The following is a 19,496-nucleotide window of genomic DNA, read 5'->3' on the forward strand; positions in this document are numbered from 1 at the left end:
TCCATGGAAGCGATGGCGTGGGGTGTGATGAGGTCAGCGATGGTTGTGGCGAATGAGGCGCGAGGTCCGGGGGGTCTGTAGGCAAGGGTGCCACGAAGTGTGTTTCTAGGGCTGGTCTGGATCTGGAAGTGTAGGCGTTTGGTGGTGGAGATGGAGACCTTCGTGGTGGAGGTGGAGAGTCGGAGGGAGCTCTTGTGTGCAATGGCGAGTCCTCCCCCCTGAGCGGTTGGGGCGGTCCACCTCATCAGTATAGCACATCCAGGATATTAACTGACTGAGACTGAGCTAAAAGACTTCTAGATACTGGGACTGACTTTTGCAAGGACATCATTCCATTCTGCATTTTTCAAGAAAAGGCATTGTAGCACAAAGAAGAGGTAGGGTGTCACTGAAACCAAAAACACTTGCATAATTCTTTTAGTGGAGGATTAATAACGCTCAAGCTTCACAATACGGTCCCTCTACAATCAACAACAACCTCAAGAATAATTTAAAATGTTACAGCTTGCCCTCTGTGTATTAGTCCTGTGCACCCCCTAAACATATTTGATGTCGAGCCTAAAGGCAGCGCACATGCACTGCGAGGCATGCTTTACTCAGTTTGTGGATTTTGAACACTCCCTCTACATGCCCACCACTTTTCATTGGTTGCTTGGTCTGCCTTTACTAATTCCATAGTTTTCGATGATGAATAGTGTCCATTTGTCCTGCCTTGTGGCTGTTTTGTTCACGCCCTCCGGACTGCCTCTGCTACATGGATCTTTTCACTATGAAACATATGTTGTTTTCTTTAAGTGCGCTACTTTTTCTTTCCGCCCTCTCCTCGCCGCTGGCTGACAAATGGCGCTCCTTGGAGTTCACTAAATCTTCTCCTTTATAGGTATTTTTTGAAGTTTGCATGTATGCGTATTTATTTTTAGTGATAGCATTTCCTATATTCTACAAAGTCACATTGGGTTTCATAGTGCGAAGTAATGCGAGTCATGTGTTGAAAACATTTCTCATTGTTGACAATTTTTTATACCATGGGAAGTCGGACTCATGCACCAGTCGACACGAAGGCAGTGCCTGGCCATGTCTGGCCAGAAAAAGGCACTTCCGCCTTCTGCTCTGACTAGGACAGTGTCCACTTCTCCTGCTCTGCCGCTGTCAGCTGACCCCCTTCTTTCTTCCTCTTCTTCCCTCTCTTTCTGTCTCTGTTTCGCTCCTCCTCACTTGCTGAATGAAAGCGTGACTTCAAAAAAACAGCTCTTACCCTCACTTTGGTTTTCTTTTCTTTATTTGTTCGCCTGTGAAATGGATCCAAACGAGAAAGAAACTGTTTTGCTGGAAATTCCGTTTTTTTCTCACATTTCTCTATTCCAAAGTGCAGCCTCAGGACAGAAAGATTGAAAATATAATAAATAAGTAAATAAAACAAGACAGAGTGGTGGCAAAGTGGTCAGATTGGTTTTATTCACACCCAAACACATTAGCGCCACTTTACAGAGTTTACCAGTGAAGAGCTACTTTCATTTTCTCGTCTTTCTGTTGATGCCTGGAGTGGAAAATGTTTAATGTGATCCTTATGAGCTGTTTTCCTAAAAATGATAAAATAAAGCAAGGCAGAGTGGTCGCACAGTGACCACATTGGTTTTATTCACACCCAAACAGATTAGCTCCACTTTACAGAGTTTGCAAGTGAAGCACTATTTTAATTTTCTCGTCTTTCTGCTGATGCGTGGAGTGGAGAACATTTAATCTGATCCTTAGCAGCTGTTCTCCTTATTTTAGTTTATAAAATGTACCTCCTCTGTGTTCAGGGATGTGGTCTTTTTAAACCATACTGCTTACGTTTTGTAAGGAAATGAGCTGTGGACACTGAAACGGGTCCATTCCGGGCCCTGTAGTCCTGTCCTTGACTTCTCAGTTAAAAATTGATTTCTGAATAATGAGTGTAAACACGTTAAGGTAATCATGTTGTTCCTGCTTACATTTCACATGCTTTAATTAACCTTGCGTTCTCTATAAGAGTTTGCTTTTCCCAGGATGTTATTACTTTTTTTTACCAGCAGCATATTACTCTTTTCTAGTGCAGAATTTGAAATGTGTCATATCCAAGTGTTTATAGCGGGGCACAATTGGGTTGTACGTGAAGGCAGTGCACATTTCTCTCAGTGGGGCAGTATGGTGTTCAGTGGGGGAGAGAATGTGGCACTATGACCAGAGCTGCCGAATTTGGAACTAGGGAACCAGATTCAGCATTCATGACTAGTCAACCAGACCACTCTCCTGAGGGAGCACATTCCCATGCTTGACCTTAGACGGCCCCGCTAGACCATAGAAGCCCTGGTATCTTAGCACCAGCAGGTGGACCCTAGCAATGGCAAATGTGGGTTAACCTTGAAGGTCTGTCCACCACAATCCATAATGAAATTCACCTCCAATCTTGCGGGCAGGCCTACGAAGCAGCATACCTTAGTAACTCAGTCACTAAGGTCACGGGACCCTTGAGGCCAGTCTGCATCACCCATTGGTACCTCCATTGGCCTTGTTTCAGCAGTGGTAATGCAATAAACCGGGAATCTGCAATGCAGGATGGATTTGCACACACACCAAAGTAGGGGTCTCATTATGATGGCGGTCGCACTTATGTTCGACCGCCATCCATTTGAAAATGGGGCCGCCTGACTACCAGTTGGAGGTCCTGCAAGCCGAATTAAGATGGATGGTTCCAATGTCTATATTTTGTATTGCGTCGGGTGCTGCAGGCTACAGCACATTCTGCAGTACAAAAAATAGATATTACACATATCCCTGAACTCCGTGGCAGGCACATGCGGTGCCTGCCACATGTTGCAGGGAAATGTTGGGGGCACCATACGTACCCCCCAGGTCCTGTGTTGGAGGTCAAGGTGGAAAGGAGGGCTTGCTACGGGCCCCCAATGTCCCTTTCCACCTGCCTATTCAGTGCTGGTTCCCCTACAGGGCTGCCTGGCAGGCACTGCCACCATTGTAGCCATCCTGATGTGGTGGGGGGAAAACAGCATTACGATGGTGGTGAGACTGCCACCGACGGGCTGTCGGTGGTGGTCCCTTCATCAGTGAGAGGGGACATAGTACTTTTTTTGTTATGGTAACCATGCATTGTTGATGATAGATCTGCACCCAGAGAGGGATTATTGTTAGCAGAACCCACCAGCCTGCCATGGGTGAGCAGGTCACATAGGTTCTTCCCTTTCCGCCGGGCCGTGCCAAATTATTTTGTGTGCTGACACGGCCCCCGCATTCATTTTAATATGGCTACCCTTCCATTTTAATTTTATACTAACTTCCGTGGCGCACTAACACAGCCTCTTCTTTTGACTCTATGTGACACTATGTGGCTACCTGTACCCCTCGATTGGATACTTAAGCCATAGTCTTACACTACCAGAGGCACAATTATACCCCCTTTCTCTATCCTTCCAGGTCAGCCCATTCTTCATTTTCGTTGCACATAGGGAAACACACACCGGGATCCGTGACGGCTTGGACATTTGCGATGCAACACCGCCTCACTTCAGGGACACTATACTCAGTGGTTTCCTTTGTTGATATATGGGCCTCTGTAACGGTTCACCACGACTAACAGCAATTGTTGAACACACTGATGCAGCCTTTTCTCCACATATTCCTTACCATCGTTACTTTCTGAGACTGTTCATGTTTATTGATTACAACTACAATGAAATATGGTGGTCTCACGATATACATATCAGAAGCATAGTCTATATACTGCTGTGTCCACTGTCTATCTCTTGTCAGAACAGTGAGACAAAATGTAAGAAACAAGGCACTCTAATGCAGATGGCTATGATCAAAAGAAGTGAACAAAAGGGGTGAATCATATCCACTCTAGGATATATTGGTATCCCATCATTGCACATAGATTCTTGCTCAGTGTCATCATCTGGGTTTTACCAAACAACTATGTCTAGCTCTCCCTTCAGCATTAGGGAGAAACAAGGACAGTCGTTGTATCCTCTTGTGGATGCTCACAAGAAAAAAGTGCAAAGCAAGAATAACCTTTTCTTCCAAAATTACTGTGAAGACGCAGTGCATGTAGTGAAAATTGTGAAATAAAATAGGATAAACTCCTAAGGGATCTGATGCACCTACTTTCTTAGTACTTGTTCAGCTGAGTTTTCCAAATTAAAATCAAAAGTGCAAGTGAAAGACAGTTATGATTTAATCACTGTCCATGTGGTCAACATGTTTCAGCCTTTGGGACAACGCTCCCATGGCTTTCGTCAGGACCTCTTAGGATATAATGTCACTGCAACATTAAATATAGGATACATACATACTTCATATCCTGTTTCGAACCCTAGGAAACAGTGTGAAGGAAATCTAAGGAAAAAAGATACAAGAAAAAAAATCATCTCTGCAATCATCATTATTAGTGCCAACATATCTATTTATATAATTTATGAAAAACAAAGTGCTTACACAACTACTTGTTCCGATCTAGACCTCACCTCTCTAGGATCCCGCTCGAGTATATATATTGAGGCCCCGCTCTGAAAAATAATACATCTCTGAGAAGTTTTATACGCAGACTCTCCTAGTTTCTTGAGCTTTAATCAGTCAGCCCTCATTCTCTATTAAGAATATCCGTCTAAAAAACTCCCAGCCCAGAATTTGAACTATTATATCTATTAGCGCTTTCAAAAAACAAATATGTCCCATCTTTGAACAGCTTAACCAAACAATGTAATGTCCAAACTTCTAACAGCGTCAAAGTGCATAAGGCCAAATACCATGCATCTCCGTACAAAGTAAAATGTATCCGCAGGCATCGACTGCTAATGCAAAATTGCTAATAATCTTTGATGGCATCAGCGGCATAAGGCAGACTAAAAAGGCTCACTCTTTGTCGTGTAGGTTCGAAATTGATGAAATTGAACGTCTACATACCTTAACAAAGCTGTACTTAAAAATAAATAAAAACAGTAAGTAAACAAAAAGTAAACAAAAACTAACCAACCAGGCTCAGTGTGCCTAAGTTGTTTACTAATTCAGGCCCGATCCTATGTTTGCCCAATATCGACTAGATTTTAAATGGGCAGCAGAGTTAGTATTCAGTCATACTAATCCGGCCTATAGACGATGGGCCCTCACCGTCATGAAGAAGTCTGCATCTCGGTTTGTGGCCGTGCTTACCTCTCCGCTGGTACCTCGGCGCGAAGACTCTCGCTGGGTGGAGGTCACTCGACAGAGAGGCCGGCTTGTTTAAACTCTTGCCTGCTGATGACGGCCCCCGGCCGTCATGCGTCACGGTGGGCGTGTGCTGATGACGGCTGGGACCCTCATGACCACGCCCACGATCGGAATGTCCGGCCAGGTGTCCCTCGTTACCCAGAGGTACGGCGCATGTGGTGACGTCGCCCTAAAGAACTACCATTTGTGTTGGAGACTGGGATATGTAGTTCTTAGCTATCTCCCCAAGCTCCTTACGACAATAATCTTCATAGGATACATTATGTTTCTCTCCACTAATTTTGTGGCAGAGTATGGCGATCTCAGAAGTACATAATTTCACGTTATTAAGAGAAACTGCGAGTCGGAAAAATCCGGAGAGTTTAGAAACTACACAAAACCTACAGGCATGCTGGGATATGTAGTTTATTGCCAGTAAATCCAAAAGCGGGTGGCTTTTGTGGTCTCTTTGTGTAGGATTTAAATTTTCATAAGAAATACCTCAAGTATTAACGTGGAGAGACTGCCAATGGTCTCATGACTTAGAACAGTCTGTCTACCAGAAACAGCTACAATGTCCCTATACTCTTTTATAATATACTGAATCATGCTATGTTAAAAAGTGCTTTGAACACATGTGCGTATTGGAACAACAACAAGGTGGGTTCATGTTTGTCGCATTGCGACCTTTGCATGGAGTATAAAGCAGTGGCTTTGAGGCAAAAATTCCTCTGTTCGTTTACTATTTCATTTTAACAGAGAAATAGTGTGGAGGTGTACAATGAAACTAGAGGGGATAGCTTAAAGATGACATTCACAAATCCCCGAGTACAGTAAATGGTGACTAATCCTGATTGACACAGATTTGTAATCTACACTGCACTCCTATATATAAATCAAGTTTTATACCTCGATTGATGTACATATCTGTTAGACCCCTCCCAGTAAACTTCTGTTTATTTAGTACCCAGTGACATCCTGGGAATAGTATCATTGAGACCCAGGGTGTCGCTAGAAAGTCTAAATACCCATCTTTGTTCTCATTGAAACAGATAAGAGGAAATGTCACTAACGTGTGATGGAATCCAAGGTTTTTCTAGAATAGTCCATCTAAAATCTTCAGGTTTGTGTTCTATCTCAAAAAAATGTTTTGTCAGTTTTGTTATTGTTTTCTTGCATCGAAAGGTGCTCTTATGCTCCATCATGCGGAGTTTTACTCTGCGTGTGGTCATACCCACGTAGTTCTGTTTGCATGGGCAGGTGATCAAGTAAATAAGATTCTCACTATTACAATTAGTGAAACCTTTCTGTATCCAGGCTTTATAGTTCCCCACATCGATCGTCTTGGTTGATCTGGTCTGTGCACACACTCCACATAAGCCACACGGGTAATGTCCTTGTACTTTAGGTAGTCCCCACAATGTGGTGTCATTGTCTTGTTTGGTGTCTCTTGGTCGTGTATGTACTGGTTTATGCCCGTAGGTTACAACTCCTTTTGAGTGCAAACAGTGGGACAGGTATTTTATCAGCACAACTATTCAAAATGCGCCAATGTTTTCTTATGCTTTTTTGGATACCGTTAGTGAGGGTACTGAAGGTGTGTACAAATGTTAACCAACCTAATGGAGGTTTGTCTTCAGATTTCTCGAATAGGGCACCTCGGTTGTTATTGATGGCACGTTTTTGAGCCCGTTTGATCAACCTTTTCGGGTACTCTTTCTCTTGTAGTTGTTTAGAGAGGTTACTTGAATGTTTCACATACTTCTCTGTAGACGAGCAATTTCTTTGTATTCCTAAAAACTGGCCATAGGGCAGATTTTCACGAAGCGACTTTGGATGGTCCAAAGGCCATACGCCCAAGCTAATTCAAATTCCTTGGTAAAGGGAAGCTGTCATCTATCATCATAGGAGAGATGACAAAGCAATACTATACAGCGCTGTGGATTACTGTTCGACCTTTTCGTTGGTTTGAACTCGGGATACTTACCGGGGTCCTGGATAAACACACTCGCTCTCCTATGATGATAGATGACAGCTTCCCTTTACCGAGGAATTTGAATTAGCTTGGGCGTATGGCCTTTGGACTATTCATTGTATTGCTTTTTCATCTCTTGAATAATACACATATCTTTGCCCTGAAAAAGTCTGTTGGCAGATAAGCCTGACGAAACACGTGTTGGCAAGATCTTTTGGCTTTTTCGTTTGCTGAAGAATTTTTCTATGGATTGTGGCAAGAATCTTTAAATTGGTTACCCTGTGGCAGGAAAGAACTGAGAATTGATTTAATATGAAGAAATCATGAAATTGGTACAATAAAAAGAAGAAAAGAAACTTTACAATTTAGAAAAGAGTGTTATCTACTTGTTGAGAAGGATCCCAGGCACCCCCCGCCCGTCCCCCCTCTCTGCTGAGATCAGGCAGCATTAATCTCACTTTCATTCCACACAGCACACAGTTGTCATTTGTGCGTGTTTCCCGCCTGTCTTTTCGAACTGCTGTAACTGTAGCGCAGTATATAGTGTAACCTATGTGTTTTGCGCATGCGTGCTAGCCTTGTGTTGCTTGTTTCACCTGTGTGCCTCCTCTGTATGTGCGGCTCCTCTCTGGGGAAGTGAGTGTATTGTGGTGGTGTGTATTTCTCAGGTGTACGTCACCCGTGCGTAGGGCTACCAGTTACCATTTGATTAATGCTTCACAAAGGATAAAAAATAAAAAACAACATTTACAATGCCAACAGCTCAAAATAATGTCAGTGCTAGACCTACTGCATTGTAAATGCTTGTTTTAAATTCATCCTATAATATCTCGCAACACTTTCCAAGGATAATGAAAAACTTTTTTGCTGGTCCAGTAATTTTCCATGTGGGTCTTGTGAGAGGCTTGCGGGATTGCAATAGACCTCATGGCAGACTCAGCAATGTTCCATGCGGGTCTCGCAAGTGTCTTGCGGGATCACATGGGCCTTACCCCCTGAAGCTTGCAAGCTACTCTTTCAAAACCTTTCCATTCTTTAAGGTCCTGGGTTGCCCTTACTCCCCACTTTCTTGCTACGTTCCTTTTGGCTATTAATAATCCCACCGTCACCTAAATCTTTTCTTTACTGGTCAAGTCTGTCTCCCAGATATTTAGGAGACCTCGTTTATCCTCCACAGTGAGTGTCTGACCTATAAACTCAACCCATGCATGTGTGGACCGCCCTCCAATATCGAGCTATGTATAGGCCCTCCCACAGTATGTGGTAGAATGTGCCTTCTTGGCCACAGTACCATCTGCAACTGGAGTCAGTGCCGAATCCCATCCTAACTAACTAACATGGGCCCGGAGACATATATCTTATGGAGTATTTGCAGCTGTACTAGTTTCAATTTTGAGGAAATATACCCCTTGCGTGGGGGGGGCCAACGCTTCCATCCATTCGTCTTCATTGAGTTCCTGTAGGTCACCCTCCCATTTAGTACGAAGCTGCGGAAGGGGGTCAGGGGCGTGGTGAATTAATTTTAGGTATGTCAAGGAAATTGCCTTCTGAGGCATATATCGGTCCAAAAGCCCGGGATGATATACACTGGGCAAAGTCGGAGGGTCACCCTTAAGCGCAAAAATAAGGGATTTCATCCAATTGATCCTGTTCCCCGAGTAGGTCCCAAAATTAGTGAATATATTTAGTACCCGGCTCAAGGATCTGTGTGGAGAGGCTAGATACAGTATAATATCGTCCCTGTAGAGTGATATGTGATCTTCCCAGCCATTGGCCCAACGTAGCCCTCTTATTTTAGGGTCGCAACAAATACAACAATCCAAAGGTTCTAGGGTAAGCGCAAACAACAGTGGGCACCCTTGCCTTGTCCCCCTATGGAGATGAAATACAGCCAACTTTTTATTTTTGACTACTACCTGTGCTAGTGGGTAGGTATATAGTAGCTGGACCCAACTTATAAATCGAGGACCAAAATGAATCGCTCCAGGACAGCAAACAGGTATGGCCATTCAATGGTGTCAAACACCATGGTGGCGTTAAGCGACACCACAACTGCCTCTTCCATATTAGTCTCGACCCTTCCCAAAACCCCGTGCAGCCTTCTAAGATTCAGGGCAGTATTTCTCGATGGCATAAATCCTTATTGATCCGAATGAACTAAATCAGGGAGGACTCAAATCAAATGGGTGGCGAGTACCTTGGCCAGTATTTTGGCTTCAGCATTTAGTAGCGATATGGGGCTGTCTGACATGCATCTATCTCTAGGTTTCCCTTCCTTATTGATACCCACCAATGTGGCAAGTCTCTGATCCAGCAGAAGAAGACCCGCATCCCGGCTTTCCATCAACATTGCTTTAAGATAATGGTCCACTTTGTTGGGTCGTAACTTATAAAGTTCTATAGGGAGGCCATTAGGACCCATCGCTTTTCCAGCCTGGAGAGTTCGGATGGCTTGTGCTATTGCATCAGACTCAAGATCTCCCTCCAATGCCTGCCTTTCATCTCCCTCCAACACTGGTAAATGAATCTTGGCCAGCAATTCTTTGACTTTTGAGTCTAACCTACCAGGCCTAGTTGAATAGATCTGTGCATAATGTCTGACAAATTCATCCACGATATCTTGTGGGTTGGTGGGTGTTAAAAAGGCCTCAGTTCTGAGTTCCGGTACCAGCCGACCCGCCACTTCCCTCATATCAAGCCTTGCGAGCAACCTCCCGGTTTTGTCCCCAGTTCGTAAATGCTCCCTAATTTATAACTGAGCATGGTTTTAGCTGCCTCTTTAGCTTCAGTTCTGTACTCCTCTTGCGCTAAGCTGAGGTGTGCTGCCTCATGGTCTGTGGTTGTCAGAAGACCCTCTTCCAGTTTTAATGTGTCCTCCTCTAGTCAAAGAAGTTTGGCTCTTTTTTCCTTTTTGGCCCCAGAAATTTGTGAAAGCGCCTGCCCCTTTATCACATTTTAAAAGCTTCCCACAGGACTTGTGCCGAATCAACCATGCCCTCGTTCTCTGCAAAATAGTGCTCGATGTCCTGCTGTCACTTTGATTTGATTGTTGGATTTGTGAGGTACCAGGGGCTGATTTGGGGGACCCTAGTGCATTCCCCCTTCCCAAACTCCATCTGTAACCATCCCGGGGAGTGATCTCATATACCCCTAGCTAGATGTTTGACTTCTGCAACATATCCAACCTGTGTTGCCGGGGCAAGGATGTAGTCCAATCGGGACAGACTTTATTGAACTTCAGAGTAAAACTTGTATTGCATGTCAAAGGGGTGATATGTTCTCCAAAGATCTACCAGACCCATAGCCTCCACGAATCGAAGGGAGGCACAACTGTGAAGAAGGTATGTATAGACAACCAAATTTAGATCACCCCCTACTATTAGCCGACTCTTGGGCAATTCAAGCAGCACCTCTTCCAATTCCTGAAATGTAGATTCCTTTAGTCCCGGGGGCAAGTAGTTAGTGCTTCCCCTTCCCATCTCCCGATACAGCGACATATCTTCCCAACTGGTCAGAACGGACTTTGTCTAGCATCATAGGAAATGTGCGTTTTGTAAGTGTACCTACCCCCCTGGAACGTGTTGTAAACCCTGAATGTGCAATCAGCCGATAGTCCCCCCGCTCCAGGGCTTTGCACATATGACCTATGAGATGAGTTTCCTAAAAAAGCACTACATCTGGGGCATTTTGTTTGAGGAATTGCAGAATGATCTCTCTTTTAAGTTTATCACGCAATCCATTACCATTCCAGGATAGTAATTTAAGCCGTGCCTCACCTGTCACACCTATGGCCATGGAGAGTATCTGTTATGGAGAGGGCACCCAACAATACCTCTACTTATTCAAACTAATCAGGTAAGGGTTCTCGCATGGTCAACACCATAGCCATAGTCAAAACAATACTGCTGCTGAGCGCTATTGCACACAATGCTGCGACAACTTAAAATTAACATTATAGAAATAATCCTCCAAACACCCCCTCCCTGTTGCTCTCCCTGTTTTACCGCACTCTGATCTCCAAACTGCCCATTTACCCCAACCATGTAGAGTGCCTGTTGCCCTAACTAAAAAGTTAACTAGTGGTAAATGGGGGAAAGGGACTACAGACTCCTACCCATTTTTATAAATATAATTTTAATTGGCATTTAGTATATTTTTCAAGTAAACATTCCACAATCGTTATAACGCTATGCACTCAGTTATACTGTTCACATTTAATCACAATTATATCTAGTTTTTCAACGTATCGTGAGAGTTACTGCTCATTTACCATCACTATTTGCTTTTGGATTCCATAAACATACACAGTTATAAAATGTCAACTAGTAAACATTAAAACATTTTACTTTTCCATAACTGAAGCAGTCGGGTAAATCCTATGTTTTAGGCATTTGGGTATTTTAGGGGAATAAACTTTCCACATTAACCTTGTTATCGACACAGTTTAATGAAATCTGTGATTACAAGAGCATCCCATGTAGAATTACTGTACAGTTTGATTGTAGATTACAACTGATGCCAAAAAAGAGTCTTATAACAAGTAATGGAACATAATAGGTCCCATACAGACTCCTACCCATCATGCCTCCCACCGCTTTATTATGCATTTCCACATTGTTATGTATGAACCTGTATCAGAAACAAGAAATGTTCCCAATTGAAAATCACAAAACAATTGCTTCGCTGGTCAGTGATGAGTCCCCAGATACAGAGCATTTGAGAAATATAACTTTTAAACTTCATTTCCACAACAACTCCAATATTTCACATTAAGCAGCCAGCTAATCAGAGCGCTCACAAGACTTGCAGAGTCTCTTGCAAGAGCGTGCAGGCTCACAAGAAAAAAACGGCCTCTCGACCGAACATTTCCATTGTTGATTTCGCACTCTCATGGACTCTTGCGTGAACAACAGTCAAAATATGCCATTTTTTTACCCTTAACCCCTTCGCCGCGGGGCTAATTCCCCTGCGGCGCGGGGGTGATGGGGGCCGCGCGACACCGCAGTACCCATGACGAGCCCAGCTAAGCTCGTCATGACTCCGCCCACTCCTGTGGTAGTCCACACAGGAGGGGAATTAGCTCCGCGTGGGCGTTCCGCGGCAGTTATGACGCGCTCAGCTCATCATGAGCACAGCTCCACTGTGCCTCATGATGAGCTGAGCTCGTCATAAGCGCAGAAGGAGTTAATATCTCGAAAACTACTGAACTGATTTACACTAAATCAAAATAAGTACAATCGTGGAACAAGATCTAGTTTACTGCCGAATTTAGAGCAATTCCGTTCAACAGTTTTTGCCGTAGCCTCGTCTAAAGAAGCCTATGAAAAAATGCAGGGAGATTTTCTGTTTTGGGACCCTTCTTTTGTCTCACCCCTCCTCTGCCCCCCACTGGACAGATCACACTAAAATTTTCCAGGAAGGAGCTAAGGTGAAAGAATTTAAAAAAAAAAGTTTAATTAAGAGTCGTCAAACGGGGCCAAAGTTATTAGCAAACAATTTTTTTTTTCCGTCTAAGTAAAAACAGATTTAATTATACCTACCTAGTAGTGACAGCACTAGGTTATATATGTATGTGTGTGTGTGTGTCTGTATATACATATATAATGTAACTGTTAAGGAAAACAATAGTCTGATGAACCATCTGAAGCTGTCTTAAAGACCAGAATTAACAAAACAGAGAAATGTGTTTACCAATTGTTTTATTGTCGGCTTTACTTATTCTGATCTCCCGTTTGTGCTGATTCAGTGCTTTGGTCCATCAAAATCAAATGTTCTTTCTTTGTCCCCAGATTCTTTCCCAATTGATGGTCTTTATGATCAGCATTGTGAGTGCCATATTCTGCGGTCACCTCGGGAAGGTGGAGCTGGATGCTGTTTCTCTTGCTATAGCCGTATGTACACTTTATCACTTTATTACCTTTTACTTAATTTATGTTTTTCGAATCAATGATCACCTAGCCAGTTATTTTTCTTCTGATAAAATCTCTGCCCACAATCTTGTCTGCTTAGTTATCTCTTTTGTCAAACAATCCTGTACTGCTAATCAAGGATGTTCACTTGCAGCCCCTAGTGTTCCAGAACTCTTTCTGCCTCTCAGAGATTTGATTTGATTTGATTTGTGCATTTGTAAAGCGCGCGATTGCCCATAGGCGTCTTGGCGCTGTGATGGTTGGATGCACCACTACTTGTCTTCCATAAGAGGTCAACGAAAAGGTTACTCACTTGCAGTCCTGATTCTGCATTGTAGAAATCTCAATTGAAGCCCTAAACACCTGAATAATTCAACGCTGTATGCATGGACCCCTGAGCACTACTCCATAGCTATATATTGTCCATGTATGAATATAGCGAGCCAGGATCCATATGTCTATATGATGAAAAGCAACCTTTAGGGGCCTATCAGCTGAGATTTTCCCTTCTACCTTTAGAATTGAAAACATTACCATTTCAAGTTTTCATTGTAGCATCTTTATTGCAAAAAGGGCTGAAACGGAATACCTGGAAGGAGCAAATATAGGTTGATAGGCCTACATTGAAAGCAGGGTAAAAGAGATCCTGCTGCTATAACATTGCAGGAGCTTCCCCTTCCCATTATGCACTATAGTGCCACTTTCCCCCCAGAGCCAGTTCTCTCTATGCAGAACAAATGTCCAACAGTTATTTCCCAGTGTCCCAAATAATTCAGCTGTTGAGGCAGGCAGGTAGGTTTTTTATGACTTCAATGAAGAGACCCACGATGCAGAGCCAAGACTACACCTAAGTAGGCTTTTTTCTGCGTTGTAGGATCTTCATTGATAGTCATCGACTTGAACACAGCTGTAAGCTAAATTACATCACAGAAAGTAGCTGTTGAGCTGTAGTACGGAATACAAAAATGAGAAAAATGAAATATGTCCTTTGACTGCAGTGTTATAAATCACTTGAATACATTAAAAAGTGTTTCTTAACCCACCATAGCATCTGCCTGAGTCTACGCATTTTGGGCCAGATTTACAATAACTGGCGCATCCCTGCATATCAGCAGTGATGCTCCAGTTATTGTGTGCCGCAGCTCCGCCACCCTGGATGCGCCGCATTTACAATGCGGCGCACTATGAAGCAAAAACGGACAGATGCATTATGCATCTGTGCCATAAAAGCGGAGCATTGCTGGAGTTGCATCGCAAGCGCGATGCAGCTCCAGCAATGCTCTGGGGGCCCTATTTCCACAATGCTGCGTCAATCCTTATGCCTGCTTCAAACAGGCGCAGGGTTTTGACGCAGCATGGGCCCAAAAGTGACTGAGTGAAATCTTGTAGATTTCACTCAGCCACTTTTAGGAGGCGCTCCTGCGCCGGAACGCCCACCCCTGCGATGGTACACCTCCTTCTGGCATAGGGCTTTAAATCTTATTAAATACCTCCCTCCATGGTGCATTCTTTGCGCCGCCGCTGCGTCACAAAAGTGACGCAACGGCGGCGTAAAAGAGGCGCAAGGGGCTTGTAAATCTGCCCCAATGTCTTTTAAATGTATGTTTAGATTTCCAAGTTACGGCTTTACAAATGTGAGAAATTGGTACATTTCACAACCATGTCATAGTAGCTGTCATAACCCTTGTGGAATGGCCTTTAGGTCTATCTGGGAGAGGTTGGTTTGGAATGATAGCGAGTAGTAATACAAGCAAATATCCAGCTAGAAACAGACTGTTCATAAACTGCTAAACTCTTTCGAAGATGGCCATAATTCATAAAGAACTGATTTGATTTGCTAAAGATTTTACTCTTTTTTTTAAATATCTTTATTGGTCTTTTCTTATTTTTCCATTGTCTTACATTACATGAGAACACAGAATTATCTAGTACATAGTTCGGATCTGCACAAAGCAATACAACAGTAATACAATCGAAAGCTACTGTTACCTTTACAACTGAGTGTGTCCATTACGTGATAACGCACATATTTATTACCAGGAGACAGGTTCTCATGTATCACTGTAATTGCTTGCCCGCCGTACACCCCCACAGTTTCCAATCTGCAAAGAATATCGCCAACACCATACACTAGCATTCCCTGTTGCATTCAATCTATCCGTGACTAACGTTCATAACACTAGCAGACGTTGGAGGCAATAATGTTTGACCACTTCAACATTTCAATGAGGGGATTCCTCCAAAGCAAAGAAAATGTGGCATTAAAAGATATCTATATATATAAAAACAAAAGTATGTCTGTTTGTCCTTTATGCATTACTACACCATTCATCCGATCGGCATGAAACTTTGGGAAGTTGTTGAGTACACTCCCGCGAAGGTTACTGGCAAAAAAAAGAAAGAAAATTGTTAAAAGTTGTTGAGTACACTCCCGCAAAGGTTTCTGGCAAAAAAAATGAAACATTTGTTAAATATCGGCCCTCTGGCCCCCCAGGGCCCACATAATCTTTCCAATACTAAACGTTTACAGTTTCTGGTGCGACTCGCTTTAGCAATGACCATCAACAAAGCACAAGGACAATCGCTGCAAGTTTGTGGACTAGATTTGGAGAATCCGTGCTTCTCACAGGGACAACTGTATGTGGCCAGCTCACGCGTCGGAAAACCTTCGATTTATTTGTGTACGCACCAGACGGAAAAACAAAAAATACTGTGTATCCACAAGCACTCGAATAAATAAACAGAATTAAAACAACACTTTAAAATGTTTTCCATATTAAAATGAATACATTTCAAGAAAAATGACACAATGTAAACTAAATGTTATCATAACAAGTTTCCTTAAATTTCCTTTCTTCTGAGATCGCAGCAACGTGTGACGGGTAAGCTAGTATTATCTAAATAACAACATTTAACAACATATTTTAATAGCTGCCATCAAGATGCAAATAAGATAACCATTACATGACTGAGTGTGGGATTGCGTGTCTTATATGTTACAACATGGTGACTCGCCAGGGTGGAACTTGGACACATGTGGGTGTTGGGAGTCAGTGTTATGGCCGTAAGTGACTGGGTAGTAAGGGGGGGGCTCTCCACATAAGTCCTCCTCTATGGGGTGGCTGCTAATAGATTGTGACTACTACCCACCAATACCTCGCCCTCCGCCGCCTGGGACCTTCAGCGTGTATATTATGTAGCAGATGGTGGGATGTCATCGTCTTTCCGGCTTTCTTCTCTGCTGAAGGTGGTGAGTATGTTGTCCCAGTGCTGCGATATGGGGTACTGGCGAAGTCCCGCCATTTCTTCCCTGTGTAATGCCGTACTCTTGACTTGTGCCATATCTAAAGTGATCTTTTCCAGCTGATCGTCTCCGGGGGGGTCTGCCTGCTTCCACCGTTTTTATAATTAAGCGTTTGGTGACTATCAAACCAAATCATTATTTTGCCCGGACAGAGCCGCCCCTGGAACCAATGATCGAGCAACTAAACTGTTCATTGCTCTTGTGTCAATTAGGAAATTCTTAGAAGTCCACATCAATTCCCCTTTCACATAAGGTCCCTGTTGATTGACTGGGATCGACACTTGGCCCCTACTCTGTCCCTGTGTCAAGGCCAAGGGTCCTCAGGATCTCACGATGCTCTATGGGGTCCACCTCTCGACAGCCCCTGGGTCTGAATGTGAACAGACACACAGGAATGATCGAGCGAGGGATAATCAGGAAGGGTAGGAAGGGAGCTGCAGGGAAGGGAAGCTGAAACGAGAACAAGGCACCATGAGACAAGCACAGACTTGTATACAATTCACTTGGTAGTAACCTGTATCCCCACCCTAGTGTTAAGTGAATGCTGTATACCTGGAAATGAATAATTGGTTGGCTTTGCCTGGCAATCAGAAAAGTTGTACTTGAAGTTATTTCTAGAATACAAGAACCCTATGGTCAGTTTCTACCATCAGCAAGGTTCTATTAAATTAAACACAACAGTATAAAGTACATACCAACATAATTGTCAAATAGGGCTTCAACAGGGGTCAGTATGGAAGTTAGCCTGCCAGGCGAAGCTCATAAGCCCCTGTTGTCAAAAGTAAAGAAAAGAAGACAAAGATTATTGTCTTATGACCTTATTTGTCTTGCCCAGTTACTTCACCAGGCAATACTCGATACTGCACACAAATTGCTCCCAATAGTCCTGGATCCTGAAGTGAAATATACATAGAAGCCAAGCAAGGCTAATCACTGCTTCAGTTTGCCTATATTCCCCAAAGTCAAATAGGCACCTTTTGGAATCCAGAGTCTAAATACAGATAATTCCGATATTCCCTTCCTTGAGAGGATGTAGACCAGGTGGATACCATTGACCAGAACAATCGCCCTGTGGTTAGGACGCACAGAAAACCCCAGAGCAAACGATGGCAGTTCACTGAGAATAAAGAGCTCACTCGAGTATTCCTCACCAACTGTAAACAATGAAGATGCCGCTTTTCACAACTGCATCCCACACGGAAGCGAAAAACAAGAGCCTCAGCCGAGGACTCCACAAGAAATGGGAAGCGCCAGCCGACGCCACCCCCAGACAGAAGCGGAACGCTTCTACAGTACTCACCAGCCGGCACCGAGTATACAACAAAAAGGATACGCTGGTAACGCTCGTTATCTTGCAGCACACAACCAGAATCAACGGCGGGCGCTTCTGTTCCTTCGCCGGTAATGTTCTCAGCGCGTGTGACGTCATCACACCGGGCGTCGCGCGCGCTGACCCTGGAAACATGGGAAATGTAGTTTTTAGTTACCTTAATGCGCCTCAAGGCAGGGTTCTCGTCTAGACCCCGCCGTGAGACTTGACAGTACATCCCTCTCTCGAAGAACACTGACAGAGGCAGGGTTTGGTTGGGAAGCGTTGATGGAACATCCTCACAAACTTGGGTGCATGGACATTGGATGCAGGTTCCCAGGAGTTTTCTTCATTACCATAACCCTTCCAAGCCACCAAATACCACAATCTAGTGCGGTATATTTTAGAGTCCACAATTCCTCTCACCTCATAGTCTTCTTCGTTATTCACGACAACCTCAGCAGGAACCAGTTTTCTGTGCATTCGCGTGGGTTTCACCAAAGACACGTGAAAGGCAGGATGAATACGTAAAGAAGATGGCAGAGCCAACTTAACCACCACAGGATTGATTAACTTGACAATCTTGTACGGGCCTATATATTTAGGATTGAAAACACTGTAACGCTTAAAGCGTATGTTTTTGGTGGACAACCAGACGTAATCACCCACCTTGTATATTGGCCCTTCTTGTCTGTGCTTGTCCTCATAGGCCTTGTACCTCGCCTTGGTCTGCCGTAACTGGCTCTTGACATGCTGCCATGCCTTACGAATGTTTTGTAGTCTTTCATGTACTTCAGGGACAGGGGTGGCTGATGCAGGATGGTGAAACGGCAGAAAATTAGGATGGAAACCATAGGTGCTAAAAAACGGAGCGGTTTTGGTGGAACTATGTACAGCACTGTTATAGGCTATTTCAGCTAGCCATAATCTGTCTACCCAATCTTCCTTTGTGACCTCAACATAGCATCTCAGGTACTGCTTCAGTGTTTGATTGACCCTTTCGGTTTGCCCATCGGTCTGAGGATGGAAACTCGTAGAGGTACTAGATGTGATTCCTAAGGCTTTGCACCATGTCTTCCAAAACTTTGCGGTGAACTGGCTACCTCTATCTGAAATTATCACTCGGGGAAACCCATGTAGCCTTACTATGTTGGTGAGAATAAGTCTGGCTAACACGCTAGCTGAAGGAACCTGTTTACAGGCTATGAAATGAGCCATTTTGGTTAAATAGTCAACCACCACCAAAATGGCAGTGCACCCCTGATCTTTCGGCATGCCCACCACAAAGTCCATAGAAATGTTTTCCCAAGGCAACTCAGGAGTGGGAAGTGGCTGTAGCAATCCTGCCTGTCTGGAGTGTTGTACCTTCATTTGGCTACATATAGGACACTCAGCCACCCACTCAGCCACGTCTTTCCTAATGTTTGGCCACCAGAACTGTCTTAGTATTCGTTCCAGAGTCTTACTGATTCCGTTATGGCCCGCACACGGCGCACTATGGCACCACTGGAACACTTGCTTTCTTAAGGCTTGAATGGGCAACAACAGCTGTCTCTGTCTCATCGGAAGACCCTGAACCATCTTCCACTCGTTGTGTTCACCCAACCATTTCTTCCATTCGTCATTCCGGATGTTTCTAATGACACTTCTGAGGAACATCTGGGTACAGGTGACGCCGATCACCTTCTTTGGGTCGATTATGGATTCCTCCCTTACGTCGATCTGTTCCGTCTTGGTGGATTGCCTTGACAATGCGTCCGCCTTTCTGTTATCCTTTCC

General features: G+C 43.9%; 1 protein-coding gene across 2 annotated transcripts in view; it reads left to right on the forward strand.

Annotated features, from left to right (window-relative positions):
- SLC47A1 (solute carrier family 47 member 1) overlaps positions 1-19,496 on the forward strand; it is a 721,842-nt gene that overhangs the window by 254,274 nt on the left and 448,072 nt on the right. For both annotated transcript variants that reach the window (XM_086955002.1, XM_086955001.1), the window contains exon 2: positions 12,985-13,086. In XM_086955002.1, coding sequence (XP_086811128.1) covers positions 12,985-13,086 — 102 coding nt within the window. The remainder of the gene's footprint in view (positions 1-12,984; positions 13,087-19,496) is intronic.

The sequence above is a fragment of the Lissotriton vulgaris genome, chromosome 2_1 (assembly GCF_964263255.1).
Source record: "Lissotriton vulgaris chromosome 2_1, aLisVul1.2, whole genome shotgun sequence".
In the NCBI taxonomy this organism is placed as follows: Eukaryota; Metazoa; Chordata; class Amphibia; order Caudata; family Salamandridae; genus Lissotriton; species Lissotriton vulgaris.